The 19,685-nt window shown below is 48.8% G+C and overlaps 1 protein-coding gene across 1 annotated transcript; it reads right to left on the reverse strand.

Annotated features, from left to right (window-relative positions):
- Nucleotides 1–3,021: 3,021 nt before the first annotated feature.
- ARR3 (arrestin 3) lies at nt 3,022–18,534 on the reverse strand. The gene is made up of 17 exons (XM_077826209.1): nt 18,518–18,534; nt 16,501–16,531; nt 15,995–16,055; nt 15,309–15,353; nt 14,674–14,873; nt 13,870–13,929; nt 13,446–13,513; nt 12,918–13,053; nt 12,226–12,310; nt 10,960–11,032; nt 10,023–10,160; nt 9,221–9,304; nt 7,081–7,104; nt 6,252–6,304; nt 5,118–5,127; nt 3,656–3,658; nt 3,022–3,121 (listed from the first exon to the last, which is right to left on the reverse strand). Exons 1-17 carry the CDS (start codon nt 18,532–18,534, stop codon nt 3,022–3,024), a joined length of 1,188 nt encoding a protein of 395 aa, XP_077682335.1.
- Between the last annotated feature and the right edge of the window lie 1,151 nt (nt 18,535–19,685).

Consider the following 19,685-nt stretch of genomic DNA (forward strand, 5'->3'; position numbering starts at 1 on the left):
GAAGCAGCAGGAAACAGGAAGCTCCGTGAGAGGCTGGTGTTAATCAGTCCAGGCTCCTGGGGGTACTAGAGAGGTAGATAAGAGGCTCCTCCTCTTCTCTCTCCCTGAAGCCCCTGCTGCTTTCTGTTATTCCCTCTCCCCTTTTCTCCTGCCTGTTATGTCTCTTGTGACGTCCATCCTCCAGCACAGCACTCCACCATCTCTGTGCATCTAGAGCAGAGAGAATACATATGCATCAGCAGCAGACACAATTTTCTACACTCTGGGGCCTAGTGGTCCCCCGCCCGAGGCGGCCGCCTCAGTTTGCCTCATGGTAAGGCCAGCCCTGCCCTTTCCCCAGACTGTTAGGTACCCCCATCCGGATGGGTAAGGGTGGGTCTCCCCATGCTCCTATAACAGACTCCCACCAGATGGATAAAGGAGATCCCCATGCACCTATAACAGGAACCTCCCACCAGATGTGTAACGGGGGTCCCCCATGCTCCTATAATAGGGACCTCCCACCAGATGGATAACACAATGTACCTGTAACAGGAACCCCCCCCCCCCACACACACACCAGATTTTTACATAAAATCCCCCCATGCATCTATTCCAGGGGCTCCGCAGCAGCTAGATACCAGGTTTCCCCTAATCCACCTATAACAGGGGCCTACCCATCCGATGGATAACAGGGATCTACGCTTCCCTGCCCAAATGTACTGTAGACTATAAGTCTCCATTTGCAAAAACAACACCGTGTTTTTAGCCTTCATGGGCCTTGAAGACTTAGGTCACATAGTAAGAATGCTGATGTCCTGCACGCACTAGTACAGTACTTTCAACATTACTACCCAGGTCGTATATTATGGGTCTGAATTTTCCTAGTGCAAACATGACCATGGTTGTAGGGAAAATCTGAAATATAGGACATGACGTCCTATCTAAACGTGACTTTTGTTGCACTTATGTAGCTGCACCAATGTAGCTAAACCAATGCAACCTCTCTGTATACATGTGCAACACTGAACGAGCTTCTCCAATGTGAACCTACCTGCATAGAAGCAAGCCCACTTTTGCATCATCGCAATACATAAGGAATTTGCTCCGGTGTAACCACATTGATATGGTTACATTGGTGCAAATTTCCCTAATCTAGACAAATCATGACTGCAACTGAGGCAATGATATCTGCCTGAATTTGCAGACAGACTCAAGCAGTAGATCTGAGGTGTGAAATGCCCCATTCATCTTAAGGTGGTATTAACTCTGAAGTCTAAATATAACAGTTTACATCACTGTTGTTCATTTTAGCAGAAATGTCCAGCTCCCAAACTGCAATGCCTTTCTAGCTGCCAGAACCTATTTTCATCAAAGCTTCTATGATGAAGTTATGCATTGTCAATCCAAAAATGTGTACTACCTTAAAACAGAACATGTGGGGGCAGGGTAAAGATACATTGAGTTTAATAACACAATAAAAAAGAATGGATACCATTGACTGTATTATTCTTTTACATATTTAATTTTAAACATATTTTTTAACATTTAGCTGCCACAGAGTTTCCAGTCTCTGCGCCCTTCAGAGAATCCAAAGAACCTTGTTGCAGAATTTAGATCTTGCTTGCCACAGAGCACTAGATATTGACTGTAATGCTGTTATGGGGTTTTGGTCAACTGTTGTCACAATCACAGTTAAACGTGGATGACAAATATGATCCTGCTGGTTCCATTCTCTTCTGCAATTGGTGCCAAATTGTCTGGCTGAAGTGCAGTCAGCACATAATTACCTCAAATCTCACTCTTATCATGTTTTAGGTCCTGTGAGATCCAGCTTTGCATCTCATCAGCCATCAGCAACTTTACCTTCTTTAGCAGGTGCAGTAAATACAATCGCTGTATGTTGGTCTGCATAAGCAGGCTGGGCATTTGGGCTGAGAGATGAGAGATCCCAACCCCAATGACATCACCTAATTCCAGAGCAGGCAAACTAACGTCACTGGACTGTGGCAGATTTGAAAGGGTTTTGTGTGTAAATCATAGGCTCAAAAACCTTAAGGCCAGAAGGGACCCGCATGATCATCTAGTCTGACCTCTTCCATATCGCAGGTCACAGAACCTCATCCACTTATTCCTGCAATAGACGCACAACTTCTGGCTGAGTTACTGAGAATCCACTGTTTACTCTAGTTCAAACCAGCAAGTGACCCATTCCCCATGCTGTAGAGGAAGGCAAAAAAACCTTCCCAGGATCTCTGCCAATCTGACCTGGGGAAAAATCCCTTTCTGACCTTAAACATGGTGATCAATCAGACTCTGAGCATGTGGGTGAGACCCACCAGCCAGACACCTGGGAAATAATTCTCTGTAGTAACTCTACATCTAGGGTCCCATCTCTCGCCATTAGAGATATTTGCTAATAGCAGTCACAGATGAGCCATATGCCATTTTAGGTAACCTTATCACACCATCCCCTCCATAAATTTATCAAGCTCAGTCTTGAAACAAATTAGGTTTTTTGGCCCCACTGCTCCCCTTGGAAGGCTGTTCCAGATCTGAACTGGTTATAAGAATAGTATATACAGCATATGCTGAACATTCTCCTTTAATAACATATTTAAAAAAAACAATTTGTTTGGACTTGACCCTTCCCTGTGGGGTGGTGTCCACCTAGCTGGCGCTGTTGTGAAAGAGACACAGGGACTTGTGCACCAACTTTGTCTCTAGCTTGTAGGCTCTTCCTTGACTTATGAGGAAGTGATCAGAGTAAAACCAAAGCCAAAATAAATGGATTCCAGCACCTTTCAGTTTATATAGTTTTATTTATAAAGAAATTGCAGAATGTTGCAGAATTCCAGTGGGTGGCATAAACAGAATGTAACACATTTCCTTGACAGCATTCAAATAATTACAGTTGCTAACAAATGGTGATTGTATCACACCACAATATAAGATTGGTACATCAGGGACGGCTCTAAAAAATCTATGTGCACTGGAGTGGTCACTGCTGCATGTTCTGGCTGGACCGGACAGGGCAGCAGATTAGCTTTCGTCTTTTTCAGCTTCCTCCTTCTCATCTTCATCATCTTTCTCCCCCTGGAGTTTTTGGCGAGCAAATTCCTCAATCACAATGTCTTCCTCACTGGAGAGAAGAAGACAGAATGATGAGGCCTCAAAATTGGGATTTTGGTGACTACACACATCATCTGCCTCGGGCGGGGGTGGGGGGAGAGGAGGGAGGGTCACAGTGTGTAAGTCCCAAAAGGGTGAAGTCCCTGCTTAAATAATCAGAAGCATGGAGACAATGTCCACTTTCTCCTGACACCCAGCCTCACAGGACTCCTCAATGCACATGTTCTGTTGAGGAACAGTGCTTCGCCTTCTGTACATATTTCAGCCGTGGCCCCAGGAGGCTTGGAGTGCTAACTGGTAAGGACAGTGTAGTGGGGGACATTTACTGAAGGCAATCCACAAGATGTGCTGATGAATAGTAAATAGCTACTCAAGTGGCTGAGACTTTTACCAGCAGAAGCAATGCAATTCTACCCAGGACATTCAGCTAGGTGTGTGTATGGAGGGGGGAAACCTGCATCTAAAGAGATTCCTGAAGACAAAGTTTTACACAGTGACCAAACAGACAAAATGGAGACAGAGAGACATAAAGAGGATTAGTTACCTTCTTGCAAGAGAGAAATGCAAAATGACACCATGAAACAGAGAAAGAGGCACAAAAAGGAACAGAAGGAAAAAAGGAGAAAATTCAGCAAAACAGGTTCCAAAATTTCAAGACTATAAAGTGATTCGACAAACTGAATGAAGTGCAAGTGAGTTCCGTACTCCTGAGAGACATTTGAAATATCCTGACTGGGCTCATAGAGAGGCTATAAAGGGTACATTCTTTGCTGTGAGAACACGTGAGTAGCTTATCTAGGCACAGGGAGCTCCTGGACTCTGCCTGTTCCCAAAGTACTGTTCTGATTTTCATGCATTTCTCCAGTGTCCCGCAGCAGCACCTCGCAGGATATAACTAGACACAAAAGTGGTCTTTCATGGTCTTGCAACTATAGATCAAAGTCATAGCTGGTGGACTTTGGAGTGGGGGATGGATTTGACATTGTGAGATTTCCTAGAGGGGAAACTTGTAAGTGTGGCAATTCCATCCTTGTGTTTTGGTCAGTATATATTGCTGCCAGCTGGGGAAGTGGGATTTCACCATTAGAGTCCTTTGGACAGAGTGTTCTGGAGCTAAACAGAATTACCAGGGCGATACAGGACTTTATCTTATGAGGCTGGCTCTCAATATATAATTTATTGGCACATAGCAGGATTTGGTACTAACAATCCTGGTGGATTTGTGTCCTGTTGGGACAGTTCTTGGATGCTTTAGTCATTTCCTACACTAATTACAGTAGCTACAGGATTTATTGCTGTTAAGAATTCAGCCAGTGCCCTCTCTCTAGGGATATTTTGGATTTTGTTTTGGTTACAGTTTCCGGTAGTCCAGTGCCTGGAGTGCAGCCTCCAGCAGCCACCAAGCTTAAGTGAATTGGAGCCAGCTAAGATTACCAAGGAAGCAACAGGACTGGGAGCGCTGTAGTCTGTGTTCTCAGCTGTGCTGATAGGAGCAAGGGACAGAAATCTCTATCAGTGGGCCATCTACCATAGCAACAGAGCAGGGCATGTATCTATGGAGCCAAGTTGGTGACAGCAACTCCCTTCAGAAAATAATAAAGTAACACTGAAATAGGCAACACAGTTTGGATCTGAAACAACAGGGGCGAAGTGTGATTTTAGCAAGGAGAAGAAAAGCCAGGAAACCATAAAATAAACAAAACTAAGCTGCAAACATGCCTCTCTTACAGCTTTGGTTTCTCCTCCCGCTATGACAATGCTCATTTTAGTGGTGACATCACATTGTAATGTCATACTGTCTGTTGTGATGTCGAGAGCACACATTTGTGGGGCCTGAGCCTGAGCTCTATGATGGATCTTTTGGTCCAAGACACTCACAGGAGGCTCCATAACTGCATATTGAAATGGGAGCAGGTTACTTAGTATTGCAGCTATCGCCAATGAGTTTATGTAACAGATTTCTTACAGAAAGCGTTGGTATAGAGGCCGAGAAACCTTTTCCTTACCTTGGCTTTTCTATAGTCCATTTATAAACACATCGTGGGGAGGCGGAGAAAGATTGAGAGAGACACACAGAGGTTAGTCTGAAACAGGCATTTCAAAAGGACATGTTCTTACTACTGGGATATTTCTATTGGAAAGACACATTCCGGGGCAAATAACTGACAGGGCTTGTGTGTTTTATCTGCAGAGTTACTGTGGAAGGTCAGTAGTAGACATATGGCTGAGACACCATGCAACCTTGAGAATATTTCTCAGCCTAGATCTCAAGGCAAAGTCAAACCTTCCACTACACTACACACATTGTGGAGTTTTGCGTTTATTACTCAATTCTGCTAAATAAGCATTAAACACAGTTCACAGCTCTCCTGTTACCTGTGTTGTGTTTAGTGGCTCAGACACACAATTGCAAAATAGGACCTTTGCTCCAGCAGAGCATTAGCCTCAAGTCTTGGCTGGGCATTGGATCACCACCCTTAAAAATTTGTCCTCCACTACAACCCCACGGCATCATGAAGTTGTGATGTCTGTGCCATCACAATGCAGCATACTGGTGTGATGATGTAGTTGTATGTTCTGTAAGACACGTTTGCAGGAAACAAGATGGTCCTGTCAAGATCTGGAGAGGTGGCAAACTTACAGGAGACCTCCCCTGGCATGCCATAGACAGATCATGGCTAAAATGTAAGTGGGAACTGCTCTGACTGACTACAAATTCATTGGAAACAATGGACTCTGGAAAGCACAGCCCGTGCCTTCTTCATATTGTTGATGGTCTCATTGGCACACTGTGCAGGACATCATGGGAACCCAGTGATGGGTCAGTTGCAGAAAGTGTGGAAGCTCGGTTTGGAGAGGGAATAATACAAGCCTCTCTCTTTCAGGGTGCATTGGAGCTTCCAGGCCTGGCCATGGCAGAAGAAACAGAGCCACAGAGAAAAGGGCAAATGAACTGATCCCACCCTGGAAAGGCTCTGAGGTTTGTTTCCATCTGGGTTGGGTCTTCTCTGAGCTGAACTGCTTCACCTGGCCTTAGAGATAACTGGTGTCACTAGTGTTTCTGACTCCTTCAGGAATATGAATGCATTTCCTCCCTGCTGCTTCCCTAGTGAAAATTGTATTCCAGCGTGATCACTCACCATCAGTGGGCTTTGGGTGCATCAGAATAACAGGCATCTCAACACCAACATCACTGGAAGGAAAAGCACACATCTCTTAAAGGGGAGAATTACACAGAGACAGTTGTGAGGGAAGAGCACAAGAGTATGTTAAATCCTCCTGAACTGACGGCCTTTTCAATGGGCATGAGTACAGGTCTGGCTGTCTCTGCTCAGGCTTGCTTACAGCACTCTGGCAGTCATGGAAACGTCCCACAATGCTATGCAACAATCAGATAATCAAAATCATAATTAAAACTGATATGTGTTAAAATGTAACTTTTGTGGGACAAGGACAGGATGGGGAGCAGCTGTGTGTGTTTGTATTAGGAACACCATCCAACTCCCTGAATGGTGCTGCGAAATACAGGTCAGAGAGCGGACTGGAGAGAGGTCAGGCTGCAAATCATGGTTTGCGCCAGAAAAGGCCTTGGATTTTCTACTTGACCCACTCCTTCCTCAACTTTGAGTGAAGTTCTCTTAGCACAAGTCATCTGCTGGGTAATTGCACTAAAAGCTGAGCAGGGAACATGAGAGCCCAGAGAAGAGGAGCCACCCACTAGCAGGACACAGGAAGGTGTCACACAGGAGGTGTGGGGTTTGACAATCACATCTTCACACAAGGTGTCTGAAAGTGTGTTTGCATATGTGTGTTTTGGAGGTGTGAAGCTGTGGGGGCGGCTTGATATTTATTCTTGTACAGTGAAAGAAGGATTCATTGTCTCTGGGCCCTGTGCACCATCCGATTGCAAAGCTCCGTATGCAGGGACACCATTCCTGATAGACGCCCGTCAATCGACTCATTCTTTACCTTGAAGTGAGATCTCCCAGGATGCTGTGGGGATGAAAGAAAGAACATAGAATTCAGCTAAAAAACAGTACAACAAATACAAATGTAATGAATGAGTGGAAAATGTCCCCTTCTGGACAATGAGGCTTTTCATTTCGTGTCACTGTTACTTTGGGCAGGTGAGTGACACCCTTCACAGATCCCTGCTGTCATGGCACCCAGGTGTCCTGTGGTGATGTGTCAAGAGTCCCAGACTCTCCACTCCGTAATGCAAATCATAAATGAAAATAGTGAATAGTACTGGACCTAGGACTGACTCCTGTGGCACCCCATTAGATATGCTCTCCCAGTTTGACAATGAATCATTGATAACTTCTTTCTTTGAGCACGGTCTTTAATCAGTTATGCACTCGCCTTATAGGAATTTTATCTCCACCACATTTCCCTAGTTTGCTTATGAGAATGTGGGACATTAGAGAATGTTTGGTAATAAAGTGAGGTGCATGGGTATAAATGGGGATGTGACCTGGGAGCAAAGGGGTGGGAATCATTGAGAAGCCAAGGCTCACCTCTGGAACGGATGCCATGTGGAAGACCCAATGCCTGGATGATTTAAGTCAGCAGTTCTCAAACTGTGGGTCAGGACACCAAAGTGGGTCACAAACCCGTTTTAATGGGGTCGCCAGGGCTCAGATTAGACTTGCTGGGGCCGAAGCCTGAGCCCACCAGCTTCAGCCCTGCGTCGTGGGGCTCAGCTTACAGGCCCTCACCTGGGCATAGGTGCCAATTCCAAAAGGTGCTCCAAAAATTAGTGGGTGCTCAGCACCCATCGGCAGCCAACTCCTCCCTTCCCCGCCCAGCGCCTCCTGTCCACTGGCTGCCTTTTTGATCAACTCCTCCTCCTCTCTCTCAGTGCCTCCCGCCTGTGATCAGCTGTTTCACAGTGGGCAGAAGGCGCCGGGGAGGGAGGAGGGAGGCACGGGGACAGGGCGCACTCGGTTGAGGGATGGAATTGGGCGGGAAGACGTGGGGCTGAAAGAGGTGGAGTGGGGGTGGGGACTTGGGAGAAGGAGGTGGGTGAGCGCAGAGCGGGAGGTTGAGCATCCCTGGGTCCCAGAGTAAGCTGGCACCTGTGCACCTGGAGCTGAAGCCCTTGGGCTTTGGCTTTTCCACCCAGGGCAGTGGGGCTCAGGTGGGCTCAGGCTTCATCCCCCTCCACCCGGGTGGTGTGGCTCGGGTGGGCTCAGGCTTCGTCCCCCTCCACCCGGGGCAATGGGGCTCGGGCGGGCTCAGGCTTTGGTCCCCTCCACCCAGGGCGGTAGGGCTCGGGCGGGCTCAGGCTTCGGCCCCCTCTACCCGTGGCAATGGGGCTCGGGCGGGCTCAGGCTTTGGTCCCCTCCACCCAGGGTGGTGGGGCTCGGGCGGGCTCAGGCTTTGGTCCCCTCCACCCAGAGCAACGGAGCTCAGGCAGGCTCAGGCTTCAGCTCCCTCCACCCGGGATGGTGGGGCTCAGGCGGGCTCAGGCTTTGGTCCCCTCCACCCGGGGCAATGGGACTTGGGCAGGCTCAGGCTTCGGCTCCCTCCACCCAGGGCTGTGGGGCTCAGGCAGGCTCAGGTTTTGGTCCCCTCCACCCAGGCTGGTGGGGCTCGGGCGGGCTCAGGCTTCGGCCCCCTCCACCCGGGGCAGTGGGGCTCGGGTGGGCTCAGACTTTGGCTCCCTCCACCCAAGGCCATGGGGCTCGGGCAGGCTCAGATTTTGGTCCCCTCCACCCAGGCTGGTGGGGCTCGGGCGGGCTCAGGCTTTGGCCCCCTCCACCTGTGGCAGTGGGGTTCTGGCGGGCTCAGGCTTTGGTCCCCCCTCCTGGGGTTATGTAGTAATTTTTGTTGTCAGAAGGGGGTCGTGGTGCAATGTAGTTTGAGAACCCCTGGCTTAAGTGTTTGTAGGGTACAGAGATGGCCCCAAAAGGCAAACTAAGGAATCCAGTTATTAAGCTATTTCCCTGGTCAGTACATGTCAGTATTATTCTGATTAGCTGTAGTAGTATTGGGGTAGTGCCTAGGAGCTCCAGTCATGCACTGGGTCACTGTTATGCCAGGTGTTGTTCAAACACACAACTCTTACACCAAAGAGTCACACTCTATGTACCGGAGAGATGCTCACCCTCCTCTGGATACCACTAGGTTGACCTTCACTTTGTAGGACACCAGGATCCCCAATACCTCCTTGTCCATCCCAGGTCTCAGTCTACAAGAAAAAGCATAGAAAAGAGGTCAGAAGATGACCTGGGATGAGAAATGCCATGTTGAATTTGTCACCTGATGATCAGGATGACAGCTACTAAAATAGGTTTAAGCCACCACAACAATGCCATAAAAATCTTATAATCTGTGTCTCCCATAGGGCTCCATCTTGTGCAGAGGGAAGTAGCTGTTTAACTGCACAGCCACAGGGTACAAAGGAAGGGAAGACTAATGTAGCTGAAAGCATGGAGGAATTTGTGGGGGTCGATGGTAATTACCTCAGCTGGAATTTTATCAGGACACTAGGGCTGATGCACCGGCTCTTGGAAAAAGTGTTATGGGATCTTTTAAAGATCACGGTCAGGCCCATGGGTTTACCTCTCATCTGCAAGATGGATCAGTGGGTGTGCAGCCTCATCACAAACGCAACAAATTCTTCAGCATGATTAACAGTCTCTGCTCAAGAAGGTCTTAGAAACAGAGCTGCAGGGACTGAGGCAGGACAGGATCAAGGTACATAAGCAGTGTGTAGAGGCCCAGGACTGGACTAGCAGGAGTGGAGGCTGCAGCTCAAGGTTTGGGTACCTAGGTATTGGCAAGCAGCACTGGATGGTACAAAGTGGGAGTAGTGTGTGGGAAGTGGTTGTCTGGCAGAGACTGATAAGAGAAGCAAAGAGATGGGCCAGAGAGCACTGTTGGCAGGGTGGAGGCCTTTCTCTTACATGGTGGTGGAGGCCAGGTTGGTGTCCTCATGTTTGAGCTTGCCGTCAAGTGCTAGGCCACGCTTCTCACGGTTGGATGATAGGCTGGGAGTCACTGTGTAGCTTTTGGAGAAGGTGGAATTGGCAGCCACAGTCTCACTGAAAGGGATGCAGAGAGGAAAGCTCGGAACAGCCACCAAAGTCCCAACAGAGAACAGAGTAGTGACAATTGCAAGTAACCCATTGGAAAGCTAGGATCCTGAGCTGCCTGCTGCTGCACCAGGGAACGGCTTGTGATTATGGACCCAGAGCAGATGTGTCTGGGCAGAGCAAGGCCACAGCACACTACCTGATCCCTTCCCCCAACCCTGCTGTCTATATGCCCCAGGAAGAGGAGAATCTCTATTCCGCCCGCCACTCCGCCAAACACAAACGTGCCTGCTGTCTGTATCCCCCGGCTTCTCTGTCTCCTTTTCTCTCTCCCACTTTCCTTCTCCTTTGTATTCCTCCTCCCCTTTTCTTTCTCCCTCTTCCTTTGCACAGGAACACAGGACCTGCCAGATTAGATCTGACCTGTGACCCACTAGTCCACGCAGTATCCTGTCTCTTACAGTGGCCAGCGCCAAATGCTCCAGAGAAAGTTGCAAGGACCCTGCTGTGGGCAGTTGTGTGACAATCTGTCCCCCGGGAAGTTTCCTCCTAGCTCCCAGTGGTTAGACAGTGGCTTATGCCGTGATGCTTGGGGGTTTACATCCCTTCCAAAGCTCTGTTTCTTTTTCCCTATTTCCTGTTAGAACTCTGGATAGTCTTGCTCCGCATTGAAACGTCATCTTTCCTGCCTCCTCTCTTTCCCCATCTTTCTCTTCCCACTCCTTGACTCTCTCTCTCTCTCTCTCCCCATCACTCTACTGGACAGCCAAGCCCAGTGATATATGATCTGCTACCTCCTCTCACTTACAGTATCTCTTCTGTGCACACGTTCTTTGTATATTTGTCCAGCGAATAGAGAACCACGTCTGTGATCTGCTCGACTGATCAGAGAGAAAGGGAACACAATGTCTATCGTGGCAATGACATGCCTATCACATAGGATGTTGCACACACCGTCCGTGGCTCTGTACAGAGGCATGCGCAGGGATTTAAATTTGACCGCTTTCGGAGGGGCACATTAAACACACACAAGTGAAAGGTCTGCGTGATCCCCCCCGGCCCAGATTTCTCGAGACACCCTGGCGGGGATGCCCGGCAGCAAGGTGGCAGCAGCTGCCCTGGCAGCTGCACTCTCCGTGTCCCTGCAACCCCTGCCCCCCCAAGGGAGGGAGGAAGCAGCAGGGCGGCTGGCTGCCACCTGAACTCCTCCTCCCCCTCCCGCTCCCCCTCCAGCTGCTGCTTCTTCCCCACTGCTGGAGTCCCAGCACTGCTGCCTGCTTTGCAGGCACTCACTGAGGTGAGTCAGGGCTGGAGGCCGAGGCAACGCCTGGGACGCCAGCAGCAGGGAAGGAGAAGGCGTTGGAGAAGGGATTGGAGGAGGCGAAGGAGAAGGCGAAGGAGAAGGGATTGGAGGAGGGGCATGCTCATGCTTGCCCCCCTTGTGCATGCCCCGTGACACTGCGGCTCTGTAGCATCTCAAGAGGTAGTCCCTTAAACCAGTGGAATAGCAGGGGGCTTCCCAAGGATTTTCCTAGTCATTCCACCACTGCATTGACAGGTTAGATAAAGTTGGAGCATGACACACGTCGTGCAGGCTTCTGGCCTCAGTTGTTTTACATCTCATCCCTCCCCTAACAGTCTGAGCTCTATGAGGGTGAATGAAACTATTGTGTCTCTAAACCGCATCCCTGAACCATACAAAGCACCTGGTTCTTCCCTCCCATGCATTGGTTTAAAGGAGGTATAACCCCACTGAAGTCAGTGGAACTACACTGGTGTAGAACTGGTCCAAGTGAGAGGAGAAGCAGGCGCAGGGATTTACTCTCTGAGCCTGGGAGAGTGGGGAAGAGAAGAGGTGAGGCATTCGGCCTTGTGCCCAACCAGCACAGTTCACCTACTGGGCCCATGTGCACACTTATTTATAAAACCTGACTCTCACAAAGGTGTTTTAAAGGTCTGCCCCAGGGTGTGGGGCATGAGCAAAGTGTAGGACAGGGGACAAAAGGAACAATGTGGGGCACAGGAGGTAAGAATGAAGCTGAGGCCTGAGGGTGTGCACCATGTTCTCTCTCACCTGATATTTTAATTTTCTTCACAATCTTGTTGGTGGTGTTGTTGATATTAATATTGACAGTGATTGGGTCTCCATGGTAATAGATCTGCAATCACAACGGAGCTGGTTACACTGCGCACTAACAGGTGTTAAGGAAGTAACCAGATACTATGATGATGGGCACCAAAGTAAGGACCTAAATAGATAAGTAGAAGTTGAGGCACCATGGAAAGAGAGACCTGTAATAGCTAGGATGCAGGGACCCAAGGGAATGCATATGCAATGCGCACCAGGACCTCTCCTCTCCAAGAAGGGGACAGCCCAGATAGGAGGGGGTCCTTTGTCTTCTTGGGTCTGTGGAAAGGGTCTGTTTCCAAGCACTAGAAATACAGACATAGAAGAGAAAGTTCCAGCCCAACTACACTCCTGAGGATTCACCCCAGGGTAAAGCATGTCTTAAAAAGTACAGGCTGTGATGAAGCCCCCATATTTATTGGCAAATGAATAATGGATGCTGGAAGGCTGAGAGGCACAATAGGTCAGGAGGCTGGAATGGATGCGAGATCCTCTTCTGGATCCTCAGTTTCACAGCTGAGCATTTCTGCTGTAATCAGTCTCCAGCAGCAAAGGGAAAGACCAGCATGTACCAGTCTGTGTGGGACAGGCCCTACTTGCAAGAGTACACGGGAGAGACTCCATACAGGGATACAGACCTCCTTATCCAAGGAGGCCTCAAGGTGTAAGGGCTTGTCAGACATCATGAATTGCCTGGTGGTCTCTGACTTTGGTGCTGGACCCGTATTTACTGGGGCAAACTGGACCTTTCGGATCACCAGTCGCACTGAATTCCTGCAGGGATGAGAAATGGCCAGGCCTGTAAGCACAGAGACATTGGGTCTGTCCCAAGGGGTCCCACATATAACCTACCCTTCTCCCCCAGCTAGATCTAAAAGAATGGAGGAAAATGTCTGTTTGCTTAAACAGATGGACACTTTTATTCCCCCGCCCCAGGGAGATGCATGGGCAAACCAAAGTATGCTCTTAAGAAGCATCAGAAATGGAAACAGAGGCTGGCACCTTGAATCAAAAAGCATGAGGCAGGGATGATGGAGGCTAAAGCCTGTGGCCTCCATTGGAAGTATAAACCCAGGGCTGCCCTCCTGCAGGGATTTGGCCTCAGGGGAGAAACTTGGTTCTTTTGCTTTAGGGTGCTGGGGGAAGAAGGGATGCACTGGAATTACCTCTTGTGAATTTTCTCCTCCAGATTTTCAGCACAAAATCCTTTGACCTCAAAGTCCACACCACAAGCCTGAGGGAAACACAGATGGTTACAAGGTTATTGTGATAGGCCTCAGGGTGGAACAGGGCCCCTTAACTTCCATCAGGGATAATAAGTGCTGATAGTTACATTTATTCACCTCCTTTCCTCATCACATCAGTGTGTATCATCAACCTCTCTGAAGACCCTGTCTCTGCATGAAGCAGCTGTGCTACCTCCCTCTCAGAGCTGCCCCCCAGCTGGCTGTACCACAATGGAAGCAGCTGTGATTTTTGGAGCCCTAAAGTTGGGGCAGGTTGTTGGAGACAGATTCTTAATTCATCCATCCACCTCTTTGTCTTTCTCTCAGGCCAATGATAGGTATGAAATGCGGAACCCAAGCTCACCTTTCCAAGATCGTCCGGTCCTGGCTGGAGAGTGACTGAACAGGGCAAGTTGGTTGCCATCTGGGGGAAGAGAGGAAATCTTTACCAAGAACACCAAACCCAACCCAGCAGAACAGCACAATCAGAGCTCAGGTTCCCCCTCACTCATTGTAATGTCTGACTCCAGGCTAGTGACCCCTGGCATCGAGGGGTGTTGGGATGAGAAAATCCCTAGCTTCAGTCCCGAGGCTTTGGGTTTATGGTGGGATAGATGTGTCCCTGGCAGATATTTTGGTAGCAGCTGAGAGTTCTGCAGTTGAGTTTCCTCTTCCATCATGGCTATCGGCTCAGATAAGGAGTTTGCCTGAGGATTAGTTCCCTAAGGCATAAATGGAGCAAGGAACTTCACACATACACACACACACACACACTGCACACCCATACACCACACCACGGTAGCAACGCATTTGGGGCCCCATAGTCTCTTCGTACTTTCTTAAGCCACTGTCTATGACATGGGCTTTATGTCTGTCCATAGGAAGCTTCTGTTCAAGCTGATGCTGGTGCTGGTTCTGCCCCAATCCCTTACCCAAGGGACAAAATCTCAAGACTGCTCCCCCAGCAATATGGCAGCACCTTTGAGCTGAGGTAGCTGAGAAGGGTACTACTATGAGTTAACTCCTTGACTTAGTTGCCACTGATCCTGGATCATTTGTTGGGGAGCATGAGAAGTGGCCATTGCTTCACAGCTCCAGAGAGGCTGTGCATAGCAAGAGATAGTGGAGTGTGTGAATGGAAAGAGCCATGTGTGTTAGAAGTTCCTACCTCGAAAGTGAAGGGGTAAGCATGCTCGCCCAGCTTCTTCAACAGCTTTTCCTGCAAAGGAGTGAGGGAAGTTGGTGTCTGTTCTGGCACAGGAGGATAAATCTGAGTGGTCAGGACATAGAGGTCCTTCCTGAAGGTCAAGCCAATGACATCCAGGTCGTCTCGGCCATAGCGGAATGCACAAGTCAGGATCACATACACTGGGGCCAGTGCAGGACAGATGGAAATTGAAAGAGAGAAAAGAAGATGAGCAAAAGGAAAGAATGGAAATGAGGAAAAGGCAGGTGGAGGAGCAGGACTGAGACAAGAGAAGGGGCCATGTTAATGACTCTTCAAAGTTAAAAGCAGTTTCTTTGTGCAGGCAAAAATCTGACCCAATTATCTAGGGCTGGGTCTCTAAAGCCCAGTGGAAAGATAGAAAGATCCATGAAATCCTTCTTCAAGCCTCTGGGAGCTTCAGAATCAGTCCCCAAGACAGAAGAGAAGAGCAGAAAACAGAGACAGTCTTTCATCTCTGGCTCAGGAAGGGTTGCTTTGAATAGGGAGACTGGTGATCACTAGGCACTTTAACCTAACTACAGTCACAAGGCATATCATAGCCACAACATTTGCATCTTATTGCTGCAGAGAGTTACCTTTTCTATCCTTCAGATACTCTGGATCAATCAAGACAACACCATCTGCAAATAAGCACAAGAAGTGCAGGTGAGCTCAGCCTTCACAACAGGTGGGGCTGCAAATGTTCTTTTAAAAATGTACTTTATCCATAAAATTTAGTCAACAAAAGTAGCTCCTTTCTCCAGCTGCAGAGACATTAGCCCATCCCATAGGGAAATTGCATGTTGAAGAGCTGCTACCACTTCCTAAAATACTTCCAAAACCATTTCCATGTAGTGATCAGTTTTCTCCATATACAGACCTGGCTGACCTCCTGGGTACGTACTCAGGCAAGCTGCTCATGCTGTCATGGGCACATTTCTATTTTTAGTGTGCTAGCTAGAGCAGAGCTAGTGCGTGTCTGTCTACCTGCTCCTAGAGGCTAGATTTTCTGCTTCTCCCACCTTTGTCTTATGTTACAGATATTTGCAGGAAACCAGAATTTTTGCTTCTCACAAGTCTTGCTTGCTCCTCTTGCTTATTCCCACTGAAAATCACCGACCACTGGAACATATGGAGCTAAGCCATTTTACACCAGCTGAGAATCTGGCCTCACAAAACTTTTGTTTGCAACATGACAACCAGCTACATAGCAATCAGCTGCCGTGTCACATGCAGAGGATACTGGCTTGCAGAATGGGATGGGGACAGTAATGTCACTCACCTACAGGTTCCACAGAACCTACATGGTCCACAAAATCTCTCTTCCCCAAGTAGATGGATAACTGGAGGCAGCATGAGGGGAGGAAAAAAAAAAAAAAGAACATCAAAGAAACAGGTTGTTGTTCTTCATTTGACCAGTGGAAGTTTCAAGTTTGTAGCCATGGCTGGGATCATGGAATGGAGATCTCTCGATACTGTGATTATTCAAGTTACCAGAACAGCCATCATTACTTAGGGACTTCATTATATTTAAAAATGCCAGGTGCATCAGAAATAGAGTAAGAGAGAGATTGAAGAGGGAGGGATTCCCCACAATGCACCCCTGATGGATTTGGAATCCCCCTAGCATGGAGTCTCTGACACACATGTTCCTGCAAGTCTCTCTTAGTAGTGCCTGAGTAAATCAAATACAATTTAGTTCAACAGGTAAAGTGTCCTGGGATACAAATTTGCATGTGTCTGTGTTCTGCAGCCCCCCAGGCTTGCCCAAGCTCAGCAGGTATTTACCTTCCCATTGGGACTGGTCTTCTTAAAAACCCTGCAAAGGAAACAAACACAAAAGGGTTGGGAAGGTCTGGGAAAAGATTGCAAGTCCCTGCAGGCTGGCCTCTGCTGAAGTGCTATGTTCAGAGAAAGGGAGGAGAAGGGGAGTCAGTTCACCTGGTAGTTAGGAGGAAGTCGGGGAGCGAGGCTGAGTCTGTAGCCAGAACACTCAGCTACGGAGGAGTGGGCATGTGAATTCAGGATCTTTGGGCGTTCAGTCCCTTGCATGGTCAGACCCCAAACTGAGCTTCTGCCTGTTTCTGCCTGGTGCAGACTCAAATGGCTGGGGAGAATGGAGATATCATATGCCCTGAGCTCTCTATGCTGTGGATTTCTCTGCCTACTATCATGAGAAGAATATTCCTGGTGGGGAGGAGTGGAGGACATACTGTTGCCACAGACCATGTTTTAAAGGCTGGGGAGGAAAGCAGGGAACTGCGATGTGAGAGTGTTAGCTAGTGAACAGCTCCTGGAGTTAGGGAGACCATGTGTATATATCTCCTTTCACTGTAGAATATGGTCAGCCAGCCAGGCACTAGTCCTGCTCCTGTCTCAGGTTTCTCAGGTAGGGCTGCTGCATTTCCCCAATTCTCTCTAGCTGCTGGCACTGAGGAGTGGATTTCTCCACAGGACAGGGAGCTACTGTTGCCAAACACTCAGGCCTGGTTTGCACTTAGGTCAACAGGTGCTCAGGGATGGGGAAACCCCAGGTGAGCTATGCCGACCTAACCCGCGGTGTAAATGCAGCTGCGGAGGTGATATTCCTACAATGACAGAAAAACCCTTACTGTTGCTGTAGGATGTGTCTACACTACAGGTTATGCCAGTCTATCTTTGGCACCATAACACTGCTGCTGTAGTCCCCGTAGTGTAGATATGGCCTTAGTAACGCTAAACTCTGATGCCTTAGCGTATGCTGTGGGGCAAGTTCCTATTCCAGTTAGACATTATCTGCAGTCAGGGTAAAAGGCTACATGGGCTCCCAATGCTCCTAATTCTTGGCATGAACTGATCACCCAGTGGCGAGGAGACAATCCCCCATGTACATAGATGTGGCTGCATATGCATACAGACACCGCTCTCATCAAAAGAGACTGGATTTGGGACCTTCAGCAACAAAGTCAAACTGCTTGATCTATGAGATAGATGCAGGGTTTATAGTCACTGGACCCAGCCACTACACGTGAACACTGCAGCACATATGACCTACCACGAGGGTCGTTTTTTTGTGATGGTGGGGTTCCTCCTCCTTTAACGTATCAAGAACTGGCCACTGCTTGGGCCAGGACACTGGACTTAATGGACCACTGAACTGGTTTGATTTTGGCAGGAGCTGGGACACTTGACTGGGTTGGAAGTTCCTCTGGTCCTATGTCCATCTGGCTCCTGGCCCAGACTCTGGAGGATTAAAGTCACCTTGGACATCCTTGCCAGCTGGAGGCTGATGCTAAGGAGCTGATAGTGACTTCAGTGTCAATTCCCATTACCATAATCCCACGTTCCCTTTCCATCAAGTCTAACATTAAGCACCCAGCTTCCCTCAGATGCAGGCTTTGTTCTGGGCGGGATACAAAGTGGGAGAGCTTGCATAATGCCAGCAGATGGCATTGAATATGCATGACAGAGAGAGGGATGGGCCACCAAAGCCAGGCAAAGTCCTGTCACCCACTGCTAAACACACGTGCATGAGACTCCTGACCATCCCTGGAGGATGGCACGTCCCAGTCCCACATGGAGAAAGAACAAAAGGCAACATGGGTTGATTGCAGGACTGTCCCCGGAGGGGGCTGAGGCCTTCAAAACAATGGGCATTTATCCCATTCCATCCGATCTCTGCAGGGTATGGGCTGCCTCCACTAGGGCTGGGGCAAGCTAACACAGTGTGTTTGGGGTCCCCTCTTTCCTGTGAAGGGTGCTGCATGTTGGCACTCTGCAGTGCCCCAATCCAATACATAGTGGGAGAAGGAAGAGGAAGACATACTTGGAGCCGTCTGACATTTTCAATCAGTCACTGCACAGCAGGGGTTCTGCAAAAGGAAGCAAAAGAAAACAATCAAAAGCAGGGTCTTCAGAGAGCCCTTAAAATTGTTGGGGGCGCATAGATTTGCGCTCCTCCCACCTGACCCTCCTCTTCCCCTCTCAGGCGCCCCCTTCCCACCAGCAGCCTGACTCCCCTGGCCCATAAGCCCTGACACCCACCCCCTCCAAATCTGAGGAAGTGGCGTTGCGCATTGCAACCTGGTGCGTGGGGTCACAGCGCCACTCAGTGGCATGGCCATGGCATGGGTGGCCCCCTAGTTCCTCAGCCTAGGGTCACCAGGGTGAGATATCTAGGAGCCCTAGTTCTCACAATGACAGGTCTAACATTTGATGGGACACTATGATATTAGGATAGGCCAGGGCCTTCCTTCAGCCTGGGGTCTCAGGCTATGGTCTCACTGGTTCTTTCGTGAGGAACCAGGCTATGAGTGGGGTTAGGGCATTCTGTTTCCCAGCCATGTTTGCTCCTGATTCCCTAAGGACCTGGTGGACGTGGCTAGGTGCATGCAGCACTGATGCAAGTTTAACTGTGGTTCGAGGCTACCCCCATAACCCAGATGGGAACAGACCTAGCATCCAACTCTTCCTCTATCACACTGGAAGGCAGCAAAGAAAATGAGGGTCAGAAAAGACGAGAGTGATGTGTAGGGCAGAACAGATGTTAGAAGGTGACAGAAGAACCATTTCAGACCATCCTGATGGCAAGTGACTGTTGAGTGAGCATCTGTGGGGCTGGGAAAGCAGGATGAATGAATGAAGCTATTAGAGGAGCTAGCATTTTACACAAGTCCTTATCTGCAAGAAATTTGCTATAATGACTTATTAGGAGGAAGCTGCTGGTTGCTATATTGCCAGTCCTCTATAAAGGGAGCTAGGAAACCAAGCTTAGAGCAGTCAAGACCAATGCATATTCAAGCCACTAATTACATACAACCTCCCAGGAAGGGGTCTTTGAACAAGGACAAAGAGCTGGCTTTCCCCATAAGAGAAGTCCCTTCCTGAGGTCCTATCCTCTTCTGACAAGATACAAGTAACTCCCAATCGAGTCAATGGGAGCTGTGGGGGCTCAGCACCTCTGAAAATTAGATCCTGCATGTCTTAAACTGGTT

The sequence above is a fragment of the Eretmochelys imbricata genome, chromosome 9, assembly GCF_965152235.1.
Source record: "Eretmochelys imbricata isolate rEreImb1 chromosome 9, rEreImb1.hap1, whole genome shotgun sequence".
NCBI classification, from domain to species: domain Eukaryota; kingdom Metazoa; phylum Chordata; order Testudines; family Cheloniidae; genus Eretmochelys; species Eretmochelys imbricata.